Genomic DNA, 13653 nt, shown 5'->3' with positions numbered 1-13653 from the left:
GGTTTATCCTTTGAAGGAAAGACTATTATACTGAAAGCACAGGAAAAACGAGAAGATTTCAGAGTGCCATGAGAAAATAATTGTGAATAGTGAACAGATGAACTGTCTTCTAAGAACTAGGGCAAATGAAGACATTTTTAGATAAACAGAATTTATTACCAACAGTCCATTACTTAAGGAACTAAAGGCAGTGGTTCTCAGCCTGAAACAAACATGGGCTGTATAATAAAAATAATCTCTAATTTTTGTTTGTTTAAAAATATTATAACAATATACAGCTAAAATAGCATATAAGCCACAGGAAATTGATTGCAGTTAAAGCATTCAAAGGTACTTGTATTGTTTGCTAGGGGGACAGAGAGATTGATTCTCTTCTGTTAAGTATCCATGTTAACACTTAGGGGGAACTACTAAAAGAAGAAAAATACAGGGTTTAACTTCAAAACCAGTAGAAGGGAAATAAATGAGCTGGGACAAATAGTTTAGAAAAATGTAAGAAAAGACAAAGAAACCTAAAAACTGGGACAAATAGAAGCTACTGAATAAAATGGTAGCGTGAAATCCAACCATATTATTAACCCACAATTAATTAAAAGGACTAACATCTCCAGTTATGACATAGATTGTCAAACTGGATTGAGAAGTAAAATCTAATTACAGCCTGTTTACCTAAGGATAGAAAGAGTGAAAGTAAAAGAATGGAAGAGCATATACCAGACAAATACACCAAAAAAAGGAAGTTGGAGGAGATATATTAATTTTAGACAAAAGTGACTTTATGGTAAGAGGTTTTATTATAAGGAAAAGGTTTAACTCATGCGATGTATGTCCCTTGCTGCTGACAGGATTAAATCCCTGAAGTATACAAATATAATCTGTGTTTCTTATCCGGATACTTCTCATAGCCCTGGCCCTCAGGAATGAAATTCTGATGTACTGCATAGCACACACAAGTCAAATATCAAATAGGATCTATTGCCGTAAACCATTAAGTGTAGATACATAAGACAGTAATAAATACCAAAAGAATACCTTATTTCTTGAAATCTTAAGAAATGTCTGTTTGGTTTTCTCAGCCACATACACTATTACAAAGAGTCAAAGCTTGTACAACGGAAGAGGATCAGGAGAAGCTGATGCAAATTACAAGTTTGCATTCATTGAATGCCTTCCTGTTGCCAATTAAAACTGTAGGTGTGCAGGTGAGTTGTGTGAATTCATTGATCTGTAACGTAACTTTTTGCAGTTTATTCTTTCCACTAATATTGAAATAGTAACGACTTAGGAAAATGAAATATGAAAGTATATACACCACATTTGGAAATGTAAAAAGGTGGTACTTTATAGAGTGTTCATGGAGTGAATAAGGTTATAGGAACTAAAAATTCAGGCTGAGATTTTGTAGTTTGGGAACATCTGTCTTCTCCAACCAAAAGTAAATATTCAAACAATGGTTTGCTGTAGGGTTGACTTGCTTGCTTCTGCCTTGAAGGGCAGGTACCAGGAAGTCCTGTCCTTATGTGTGCTTCTTGGTGTGAAAGTGTACTGTGACTTTAGAAGTGTTCAGTGCAAGAAGGCCCCCAGATGAACATGTTACACTATTTAAGTCTTGCTCTCAGCTTGTGTATTCCTTAAACCCAGTGCTCTCTGCGTCTTCAACATGTTCTTTCTTAGCTGTAATCATGTACAACTAACATTTTTGTATTTATTCTTTTGTTTTTCTAATTGTAAAAGCATGTGAGGATAATATAGTTTTCACTTTTTAAAATGTTATTTATAAATAGATTATATTAATTCTCCTTTATATGATCCTCAAGTGAGTTTCTGGGGAAAAGCTTGGGAGGGTAGGGAAGAGGAAAGTTTCTATTCTGTTAGGGCTTTTAGTTAAATGAAAACTAGAAAAAGTGTCAGTAATTCAACTCAAAATGGTATGAATGCCAGTTATTGGGCCTTCCTTATGTGTGGGAAGAAATTAACTCTGTTTTAGAGATTATTCATCTGAAACTTAGTAAGTATACTTTTTTTCCTAAATACATGAAGTTGAGTCATCAGTTTAAATTCCTCCTTCTCCTGAATCCATGTAGCTCTGTCTGTAAATGAGGCAATAAAAATTCATTGTTGTCTTTAAAGTATTTTAGTTCATGGAAATAATAGGTCCAGTTATTTTGAACTTGTTCCCTCTTCCCCCCTTTTTAAAGGCCATATGTGAAAGCTATGTATATTCTTTTTAAATCGCTATTAAAATAAGCCTTTCCAGAATTGTAGAAATAATTTTCTTTCAGTGGTATTTGGTTATCATACACAGATTCATTTTGAAATTTATGCTATGATACTTACAGGCAGATATTCTCCTACTACATAAAAATAGAAGAACAGATAAGTTATTTGATTTGTAGAAGTTTTTCCAGTCCTAAGTAGATCTTTTACAGAGGACTTGCAACTCTATACTAACTCCTGCTAGGCGGGAAGTTGAATTAGTTCCCCAGTCCCCTCCTTAGATAATTATTATAGGTAATAATGTTAGATGAATAGGTGTTTGAGGCAATTTGTTAGATGAATGACTTCTTTAAAAATGAAGCTTATTCAGGCTCCACTACTTTTACCATCAAAGTAAAAGTTTCTTTTGTTGTTAGATATCTTATTTTATTCTAGTCTTTTATGCTTTTGAAGGTGAGACCCTTGGAAGCCCAGAAAAAAAATCACAATTTGTGGTTAGTATAGCGATGAAACTTATTTTCTAAATACCAAAATAAACCATACTTGTAAAAAAAAAATTCAGTACATTTAGGATAATTTTCCCTCTGCCTATTCTCCAGTTGTATTGTATGTGTCCTTCCAGAAACATTAATTTTAAAAAGAAAAGAAAAGGAATTATAGATGTGTATTGTCATCTTTTTCCTTTAAACTTGATGACATGAATTTCTTATCTTTGTGTGCCATTACAAGTAGATTATTCTTAACTACTGCCTTGTGTTCCATGTATGGTTATACCATAGTTTAATCATTTCCCTACCAGTGGACATTTAAACTATTTCAGCTTTTCACTATTATAGGCATTTCAGCAAGTAATATCTTATTCTTCAAGCAGTTATTCATGCTTCTGTAAGATCATGTCCTGAATTAGGAACATGCACACTTTAAACTTTGATAGATACTATCAAATTAGCATTCATATAGTCTGAATTCTCATATTCTCAGTATAGTGGCTGGTAGGTAGTTAGCTAATGAATCTTTTTTTTTTTTTTTTTTTTAATTTGCAAGAGAGAGAATGAGAGAGAGCACGAGAGGGAGGAGGGTCAGAGGGAGAAGCAGACTCCCTGCTGAGCAGGGAGCCCGATGTGGGACTCCAGGATCATGACCTGAGCTGAAGGCAGTCACTTAACCAACTGAGCCACCCAGGTGCCCAGCTAATGAATCTTTTTAAATTGCTTATTTTAGTTTAACTTTTTTTTTTTTTTTAATTTTTTAAGCAAATCACTTGGGTTAAAAAGGACAAAGGAGGGGCATCTGGTGGAGCGGTTGGTTAAGCATCCTACTCTTGGTTTTAGCTCAGGTCATGATCTCTGGGTCATGAGATCGAGCCCTGTGTTGGGCACTGCACTCGGCGAAGAGTCTACTTGAGATTCTTTCTCCCTCTGCTCTTCCTGCTTGTGCTCTCTCTCTCTCTCAAATAAATAAGTCTTTAAAAAAAATAAAAAGGACAAAGGGAAAGGGAATCAATATTACGTTTTATTCTTTTATTTTTAAGTTAACTTTCAGTGGTTCATTTTTAAAGAAATTTATAGTAAATGTTTATGAAATTATTTTTATCTCTGACTTAAGAATACTTAAGAATATCCACCTAATAAACATGGGTAGATCTTTTTTCATTTTAATAGTTGTGTGTGTGTGTGTGTGTGTGTGTGTGTGTGTGTGTGTGAGTATAATTGACACACAATGTTACGTTATTTTCAAATGTACAGCATAGTGATTCAGCTTCTCTATATGTTATACTATGCTTGTTACCACAGGTGTAGCTATCATCTGTCACCATATATCCCTATTATAAAATCATTGACTGTATTCCCTATGTTGTGGCTTTTATTCCTGTGACTTAGTTAACTTCTAACTGGAAGCTTCTATCTCTCCCCCTTCACCCATTTTGCCCATCCTCCCACCCCCCTTTCCTCTGATAATCATCAGTTTATTCCGTATTCATAGGTCTGATTCAGCTGTTTATTTGGTTTTTAGGTTTCATATATGAGTGAAGTCATACGGTATTTGTCTTTCTCAGTCAAACTTACTTCACTTAGCATAATATCCTCTAGGTCTATCCATGTTTTGCAAATGGCAAAACAAAACAAAATCTCATCCTTTTTTATGGCTGCATAATATTCTCTCTCTGTGTGTACATGTGTACATATCACATCTTCCTTATCCATTCATCTGTTGATGGACATACTTTGGTTATTGTAAATAATGCTGCAGTAAACATAGAGGTGCATGTATCTTTTTGACTTAATCTCTCTTTTTTTTTTTAAGATTTTATTTATTTATTTGAGAGAGAGAATGAGATAGAGAGAGCATGAGAGGGGGGAGGGTCAGAGGGAAAAGCAGACTCCCCGCTGAGCAGGGAGCCAGATGCGGTACTTGATCCTGGGACTCCAGCATCATGACCTAAGCCGAAGGCAGTCGCCTAACCAACTGAGCCACCCAGGCGCCCTCGACTTAATCTCTTCATTTTCATTTTCTTTGGGTATATACCCATTAGTAGAATTACAGAATTATTGAATCATACGGCATTTCTATTTTTAATTTTTTGAGAAACTGTTTTCCACAGTTGCTGTACATTCCCACCAACAGTACACCAGGGTTCCTTTTTCTCCACATCCTTGCCAACACTTATTTCTTGTCTTTTTGATACTAGCCATTCTAATAGGTATAAGGGGATATCTCATTGTGGTTTTGATTTGCATTTCCCTGATGAATAGTGATGTTGAGCCTCTTTTCATGAGTCTTTTAGCCATCTGTAGGTCTTCTTTGAAATAATATCTATTGAGGTCCTCTGTCCGTTTTTTAATTGGAGTGTTTGGGTTTTTGGTGTTGTGTGAGTTCTTCACATATTTTGGATATTAAACCCTTATTGGATATATCATTTGCAAATATCTTCTCCCATTCAGTAGGTTACCTTTTGGTTTTGTCGATGGTTCCCTTCACTGTGCAAAAACTTTATTTCAGTGTAGTCCCAATAGTTTATTTTTGCTTTTGTTTCCCTTGCCTCAGACGTATCTAGAAAAATGTTTACTATGGCTGATACCAGAGAAATTACTGCCTGTGTTCTCTTCTAGGATTTTTGTGGTTTCAGGTCTCACATTTAGATCTTTAATCCATTTTGAGTTTAATTTTGTGAATGGTGTTAGAAAGTGGTCCAGTTTTATTCTTTTACATGTAGGTGTCCAGCTTTCCTAGTACCATTTATTGAAAAGACTTCTTCCCCATTGTATATTCTTGCCTCCTTTGTCATAGATTAATTGATCATATAAGTGTGGGTTTATTTCTGGGCTCTCTACTCTGTTCCACTGATCTATGTGTCTGTTTTTGTGCCAGTATCATACTGTTGTGATTACTATGGCCTTATAGTTTATCTTGAAATCTGTAATTGTAATACCTTAGCTTTGTTCTTCTTTCTCAAGATTGCTTTGGCTATCCAGGGTCTTTTGTGGTTCCATACAGATTTTAGTATTATTTGTTCTAGTGAAAAATGCTGGTGGTATTTTGATAAGGATTGCATTGAATGTGTAGATTGCTTTGGGTAGTATGGACATTTTACAATAGTAATTCCTCTAATCCATGAGCATAGAATTACATCTTTCCATTTGATTATGTCCTCTTCAGTTTCTTTCATCAGCATTTTATAGTTCTCAGAGTTACAGGTCTTTTACTTCTTGGTTAAGTTTATCTCTAGGTATGTAATTCTTTCTGGTACAATTGTAAATGGTATTCTTAATTTCTCTTTCTGCTATTTCATTGTAAGTGTATAGAAATGCTACTGATTTCTGGGTATTCATTTTGTATCCTGCAACTTTACTGAATTCATTTATTACTTCTAGTAGTTTTTTGGTGGAGTCCTTAGGATTTCCTATGTGTAGCATCACGTTGCCTTCAAATAGTGACAGCTTAACTTCTTTACCACTATTGATAGCTCTTTTTTTTTTCTTCTCCGATTGCTGTAGTCAGGACTTCCAGTACTACATTGAATAAAAGTGGCAGGAGTGGACATCCTTGTCTTGTTCCTGCTCTCAGAGGAAAAGCTCTCACTTTTCACCATTGAGCATGATGTTAGCTGTGGGTTTTTCATATATAGCCTTCATTATGTTGAGGTAAAACATGGGCAGGTCTTGTCTGCCAAATTAGGTGTGCTGGCTATATACATTTGTGCAGATGCTTGGAATGAAATCCCAGTGGGCCTCTGGCATGTGTTGAATAAAATTTTAAACTACCACAACACTTTGTGTCTGAACTGATTTAGATAGAATTTAATATGGGATTTTAATTTAGGGTTTATATCATTAGAGAAATATTTGTATATACTTTTATCAAACATGTTTTTGTTTAAAAAAAACAAATTGTTAATGGTGTTACCATGCATGGAATATTTTCCAATCCATCTTTTGGCTTTTATAAAACCATTAAAAATTATTGACTGTATTTTTTTTTTTTTTTAGGGTGACTGTCGTTCCTATAGTTATGTGTGTGGCATCTCCAGTAAAGATGAGCCTGACTGGGAATCTCTTATTTTCCTGGCTAGACTTATACCTCGCATGTGTCACAACATTAACAGGTATGTTCTGCAGGGGACAAGGGGTGAGGTGAAACGGAAGGGTGTATTTTTTAAGATCTTCCCACTTTTGAGAGACCAAAAGACTCAAAAGTATAGATACAGGCATGCACATAGGTAACAATTGAGCAGATACTTAATAATACCTTGTGTTTTGTTCCTTCATCACAGTGCCATCATCTGCTTATTAAAAAACTTTTTGCTCTTGTTTAAACAAAAAATAGGAAGGATTTTTTTTATTAAGTATTAAATATTAAAGGCACTTTTAAAACCTGTCTTCCAAATTAGGAGCTTATGCTACCTGTTGGTTTTATGGTAATATGTTTTCTTCCAGGATTTCTTCTACTGGAGGGAATATGTATGAGTTATAGAATTACCGATAGAGACTTGGTTAATTTAGTAATAATCCCAGGAGAAATCACAGAAAAGAAATAGGCATATGCCAGATATCATTAAAATAACTACATGTAGAATTTATCTTGAATTTATTTTTTTCAGATCCAGTTTTTCTCTCACTTGCATGGTAATTCTAATGTCCTTTTATATGCTGGTTTCTCTGCCTGTTTTCTTTTTCCCTCATTTGCTCCTCCCTCCTTTCCCGAATGTCCCTCCCCCCTGCAAAAAAATAAAGTCTAACAACCAACAAACAAAAAATAGATTTTTAAAATACGAACCTAGCAAGCCTTTAAGAGTCTTGGTGAATTTTAGATTTCCTTGCCAGGGTTTGTTTTAGGAATTGGAATTTAAACAGTTAAAACATTTTTTTCTATTTTTGCCAAGTTTTTTCTTAATTTGCATTGTGGACTTTGTATAGAGAGTGTCTGCTCCAGTTTTACTGTCCTGTACAATGTGAAAGACTACTTATTCCTGTACATTCTAGGAACACTCTTATTTGTTTGTTCGTTTTTTTTTTAAAGATTTTATTTATTTGAGAGAGAGAGAGAGAGAGTGAGCACGAGAGGGGGGAGCGGGAGAGGGAGAAGCAGACTCCCCGCTGAGCAGGGAGCCCGATGCGGGACTTGATCCCGGGACTCCAGGATCATGACCTGAGCTGAAGGCAGTCACCCAAGCAACTGAGCCACCCAGGCACCCAGGAACACTCTTATTTGTAAGAAATAAGACAAAAAGAGCGAGTTCATGGCATTCTTTTTCCTAGTTGATTTTTCCTCGAAGGATCATTTATGAACTCTAGGGACTGTATTGTTTAGTAGAAGTGTGGTATTTGAGGGACACCTGTGTGGCTCAGTTGGTTAAGCGGCTGCCTTCGGCTCAGGTCATGGTCCCAGGGTCCTGGGATCAAGTCCCACATCAGGCTCCCTGCTCGGCAGGAAGCCTGCTCTCCCTCTCCCACTCCCGCTGCTTGTGCTCCTGTTCTCACTATCTCTGTCTCTGTCAAATAAATAAATAACATCTTTAAAAAAAAAAAAAAGAAATGCAACTGATTTAAAAAAAAAAGTGTGGTATTTGATACATGGGACAAAAACTTGCTATATAGTATGTTTGGGAGGAGGCAGTGAATTAGTTGGTGGTAGTGTGGTTTTGATCTGATGCTGTTTTCTTCTGTATGTTTTTATTCCAAGTACATATTAAGAAAAAGGAAAAAAAGCATTATTAAACTTCACCATGGAAGTTGCCAAGAGAGATGTATTTTCTTTGGTTAAGACAGATAGGGCTAGGGAAAGGGGACAGTTGGGTGCTGGTTGGAGTCCAAGTCAGGAGAGGTAGGATGCATTCATACCTATATCCTGACTGCCCCTTGTTTTCTGGGTGAAGGTTGTGGAACAGATCCTCCCAACCAGTGGTAGGATTTCTCTTGAGTTGTAATTATCTGATCCTAATTTCCTCAAGCTGTGTTCTTTTATTAAAGTTACTTTTATTAACGCCTGCAGTGCATCTTCCTATCTTTCAAACAGATGTTTACTTAAAGAAGTAGTGAGTTATTCCTTTTAGGAGCAAATAGTAGGATATCAAGTTCTATTTTGGTAACATTTTTAATAATGGGGAAATGAGAATCAATCTTTGAGATCAGTATTTTGCAAAGTGAAAAAGAATTTAGCCAAATAAGTTTAGGAAATGCACTGTAGCCTTATCTTCGAGGTTTCTAGTGCATATTAGCATATAGTTTCTGAAGTTCTGGCATAAAACAACCTATTTATTTGTTCAACTCAGTGTTTTCCCAGGCTTATGTATATTTATTTCTTAGGGGTACTATAACAAATTATCACAAACCAGGAGGCTTAAAACAAATTTATTCTCTCGCAGTTCTAGAGGCTAGAAGTCTAAAGTCAGGGTGTTAGCAGGGCCATGCTATCTATGGCATAAGGCTCTGGGGGAGGATCCTTCCTTGACCCTTCCTAGTTTCTGGCGTTTACTGGCAATCTTTGGCTTGTGGCAGTATAACTCCAGTCTCTGTTGCCATCTTCACATGGCCCTCTCTATTTTGTCTGTTTCCAAATTTTCCTCTTCTTAGAAGGACACCTTCAAAGATTTTTGCCTACCCTGATCCATTATGACTTTATCTTAACTTGACTACATCTGCAAAGACCCTATTTTCACCTATAGATTCCAGATGGACATGAAGTTTGGGGGATATGTATCAATCCAGTACATCATATGAAAAGAGGATTGTGATAATCCCATATATCTTTGTATAGTCTGAGATATTATTTTTCCAAAGAATACACTTTCAAGAAGGTACATAAGAACACAGACCCTTCTATAATCTTATATCCCGGGGCACCTGGGTGGCTTAGTCATTTAAGTGTCCAACTCTCGATTTTGGTTCAGGTCATTATCTCAGGGTTGTGAGATCGAGCCCTGTGTTAGACTATTCGCGGGGTGTGGAGCCTGCTTAAGATTCTCTCCCTCTGCTCCACCCCCCCCCCACATGTGCATGCTCTCTTTCAAAAAAAGTATATAATCTTTTTTTTAAGATTTTATTTGAGAGAGAGTGAGTGAGTATGAGTGGGGGGAGGGGCAGAGGGAGAGGTAGAGGGACAAGCAGACTCCCCACTGAGCATGGAGCGTGATGCAGGGCTCAACCAGGACCCTGAGATCATAACCTGAGCCAAAGTCAGATGCCAGAGCCACTCAGGCACCCCTATATATATAATCTTATATCCTGTCTTACCCATGTGGTGATTTGAAGTGGGTAAGAGAGGGGCCTCAGAATTAATGGAAAGAATGGTAGTCTATGTTCCTTGAATTAATGGAAAGAATGGTAGTCTATGTTCCTTGATTCTTCTACTAAATTGTCATTTCTCTATAATTTTCACCTCCCCTTCTAGAGTTGTCTATATATTTGGCCCACCAGTTAAAGAACCCCCTACAGATGTCACTCCCACTTTCTTGACAACAGGGGTGCTCAGTACTTTACGCCAAGCTGACTTTGAGGCCCATAACATTCTCAGGGAGTCTGGTAAGTTGTTCATTTTATTACTACATGCTCTAACCAGAATTTTGAAATGTGGCGTTATGATTGCTAATTAGGAGGATGCAAGTTTGAGTTTTTAGATGCTTTTATTTTTATTATTCATTAATTATTTATTTATTATTTATTATTCATTCATTATTTATTCATTCAGTTCTATGATACTGCCTGCCATACAAAATTTTTCACCTTTATGGTCATTTGTGGATATGTACATGTAAGCAAAAATTTGAGTTGCCTGACTCCCATTGTTCCCAGCTGAGGTTATATAAGGTGATATTCTTTTTGTTCACTCTTAAGTGTCCTTTTTGTAGTCTATTTAGTAACATGTTTTTTGCATTTCTGTGCTTATTTCTGATTTTACTGTTTGAAATGTCCCCCAGTCATAGGGCTGAGGTGCTGTCTGGGTTTCTGAGCACAGGAAGGCTGTCATGTGCCTTATGGAGAAAATATGTGGGTTAGATAAGCTTTATTTATGTATGAATTATAGTGCTGTTGCCTATAATTCAGTGTTAATGAATCCAGAATAAAAAAGGTGTCCTTAAACAGAAACATACATAAAACAAGGTTACGTATTGATTGGTTGATGAAAATGTTGTGACCAGAGGCTTGCAGGAATCTCTTTATTTCTTGTAGGGACAGTGGTTTACAATTTGCTAATTCAGTGTTTATAGTATAGACCATAACTACCTTGAGTAACAAGAATGGGCTTATATATATATTGCATCACTGTAACATCACTGCAATCATCAAATTCTACTGTTTGTATTTGTGGTTGAGTTTACTTATAGATACGACAGTAGTTGGAAACAATGCATGATGACAGTCTTAACTGGTATGTTTATGTATGTGATTTTAGATATTATCTGGGAGGATTTAATGGGATTGGGTTAGAGTGCTTTTTCCATGGTGTGATCATTGGGTTCTACGTGTTTACTTTTTCTAGGGTATGCTGGGAAAATTAGCCAGATGCCGGTGATTTTGACACCATTGCATTTTGATCGGGACCCACTTCAGAAGCAGCCTTCATGCCAGAGATCTGTGGTTATTCGAACCTTTATTACTAGTGATTTCATGACTGGTATACCTGCAACACCTGGCAATGAAATCCCTGTAGAGGTAACTTATATATTTTTCTCATGTACATTTTTAATATCTCCTACATTTTATAATATGGTGACTGGAATATGCTATGACAAAATTGATATTTCTGGGGTTGGTTTTCTGTTTGTAAGATTGGCTTTTTTATTTTATTTTTTAAAGATTTATTAGCATGCGTGTGCGCGGGATGGGGGGCAGAGGGAGGGAGAGAGGGCCAGACTCCCCACTGAGCATAGAGCCTGAAAGGGGTGTGTGTGTGGGGGGACTCTAGGCAGAGCTCCATCCCATGACCCTGAGATCCTGACCTGAGCCAAAATCAAGAGTCAGACACTTAACAGACTGAGTCACCCACGCACCCCTAGGCTTTTATTGTTTTTTTTTAATCTCCACATAATTGATTAAATAAAGCACTGGGTGTTATACTCAACTAATGAACCATTGAACATTATATTAAAAACTAATGATGTACTATAACTTGGCTAATTGAATTTAAATTAAAAAAATAATTATTGTAGTTTTCTAGAAAAGATCTTAAATTTATTATACCCTTCCAGATGTCTGATTACTATGTGGAGTAACCACCTCTAATCTACAATTCTATCTAATCTTGCCAACCTCTACTTTATAAATAGTATTTTCCAAATAAAGGAGAAAACCCTGGTAGTGAAGAAGAGTTTATTAGAAATATGGATGAGATTTGATACCATGATGGCTAGACACCCATGAATTGCTTAATGCTCTGCCTACTACCAACTATTTTTTTTTTAAGATTTTATTTATTTGAGAACAGAGCGAGAGAGAGCATGAGCGGGGGGGGAGGGGCAGAGGGAGAGGGAGAAGCAGGCTCTCCACTGAGCAGGTAGCCCAATGTAGGGCTCTGTCCCAGGACCCTGGGATCATGACCTGAGCTAAAGGCAGATGCTTAACAGACAGCCACCCAGGTGCTCTGACTACCAACTATTTTTGATCACCATCTCCCTCTCCTGTTCTCTCTCCCCTGGAGTGTTCCAGAGCAGCTATTTGCATAGTAGCAAAGGAAATCAAAGTGAGACTTTATTAGGTGGACCTCTGCTCTGTACTCTAATGCAAGGCTCTGGTTATAGCTAGATAGCTAGGTTGGGGATTGTGGCTGAGAGTTTGCTTCCCCTTAGGCTCAAATTTGCCAAATCTCTATCCATTCAAGTGACCAGGCCTTCTTCTCTTGTACACTTGGTAGTGGTTGTTATTACAGTGCATTATGTGCCACTGTGCTGGCCGTGGACTTGTATGTTTCAGCCACAGAATATATGTGAAGCATTGGCTTTTAATACATAGTATCACATGCTTGGATGTCACAGCAATTTCAAATTGCTATAAATGTTTCTAAACACTTGTTAGGACAAACATAATTTGCAGACTGGCAACTGTTTGCAGACTACGCTTTGAGTAGTACTGAGTTAATTCACTTAAATCTATAGAAGGAAATTAGGTTCACTACATAAAATTAATCAGAGACCATACTATATACATAGAAGAGAATAATAAAAGTAGATTGCATTTTAATTATAAATGCAAGCCTTCTAAGTATGTTGGACATGCGCTGGATCCTGGCTCTTCTATTTATGATCTTTGTTTTATAACAGGTGGTGTTAAAGATGGTCACTGAGATTAAGAAGATTCCTGGTATTTCTCGAATTATGTATGACTTAACATCAAAGCCCCCAGGAACTACCGAGTGGGAGTAATAAACTTCTTGTTCTATTAAAGTATTGTGTTCAGTTTAAATTGATTAGAAACCATTCCCAGTATTGACATGCGGTACTGTGAAAAGAGTTACTGGAGCAGCTGCATCACATCTGAGTTCTCTACAGCAAAAATCTGCGGCCTGAGCGCTGAGTCGGGGATCACTAAAAGGGACTGAAGTGTTTGTACGGGTATAATCAAAGCACCATTGCCTACACGTATCAGACAGATTGGCACTGCTTTTGCCTTTGCCTCACTTGTTCTTTATGTATAAACTCACTGTTGCTATTAATGTCTCTGTCAATGAAGATATATGAAGGTGGGTGAGTTTGGGGGTAGTAATAGGCTTCTGTCCCCTTGCCAGTTTCTAAGAGCTGTTAGAAAACACGCGTTATTTACCAGTGTGACTTAGTATGTATGTCTTTCAGAGAATCTGAATTTGCTTATAAGTAACCTTACTCCTCCAAAGGTGGGGGTGAGGGATGAACATACCAGATAAGGTGTAGGTGGGCTGTTCCAGCCCTTTTGCAGGACACTGGAGCTATCAAATGTAAGCTCCCTTAAGATGGAAAGCACCAGGAAT

General features: G+C 36.9%; 1 protein-coding gene across 1 annotated transcript in view; it reads left to right on the top strand.

Annotated features, from left to right (window-relative positions):
* The window catches only part of GMPS (guanine monophosphate synthase), a 64070-nt gene extending 50977 nt beyond the window's left edge, over positions 1-13093 (top strand). Inside the window, exons 12-16 of the mRNA XM_078070025.1 lie at positions 1077-1202; positions 6705-6820; positions 10105-10235; positions 11194-11366; positions 12971-13093. Coding sequence (XP_077926151.1) covers positions 1077-1202; positions 6705-6820; positions 10105-10235; positions 11194-11366; positions 12971-13072 — 648 coding nt within the window. The 3' untranslated portion in view covers positions 13073-13093. The remainder of the gene's footprint in view (positions 1-1076; positions 1203-6704; positions 6821-10104; positions 10236-11193; positions 11367-12970) is intronic.
* Positions 13094-13653: the final 560 nt, after the last annotated feature.

This window comes from Halichoerus grypus, chromosome 1, assembly GCF_964656455.1.
Source record: "Halichoerus grypus chromosome 1, mHalGry1.hap1.1, whole genome shotgun sequence".
NCBI classification, from domain to species: Eukaryota; Metazoa; Chordata; class Mammalia; order Carnivora; family Phocidae; genus Halichoerus; species Halichoerus grypus.
The sequence above is the reverse complement of the archived record's forward strand: the minus strand, read 5'-3'. Positions and strand labels throughout refer to the sequence as shown.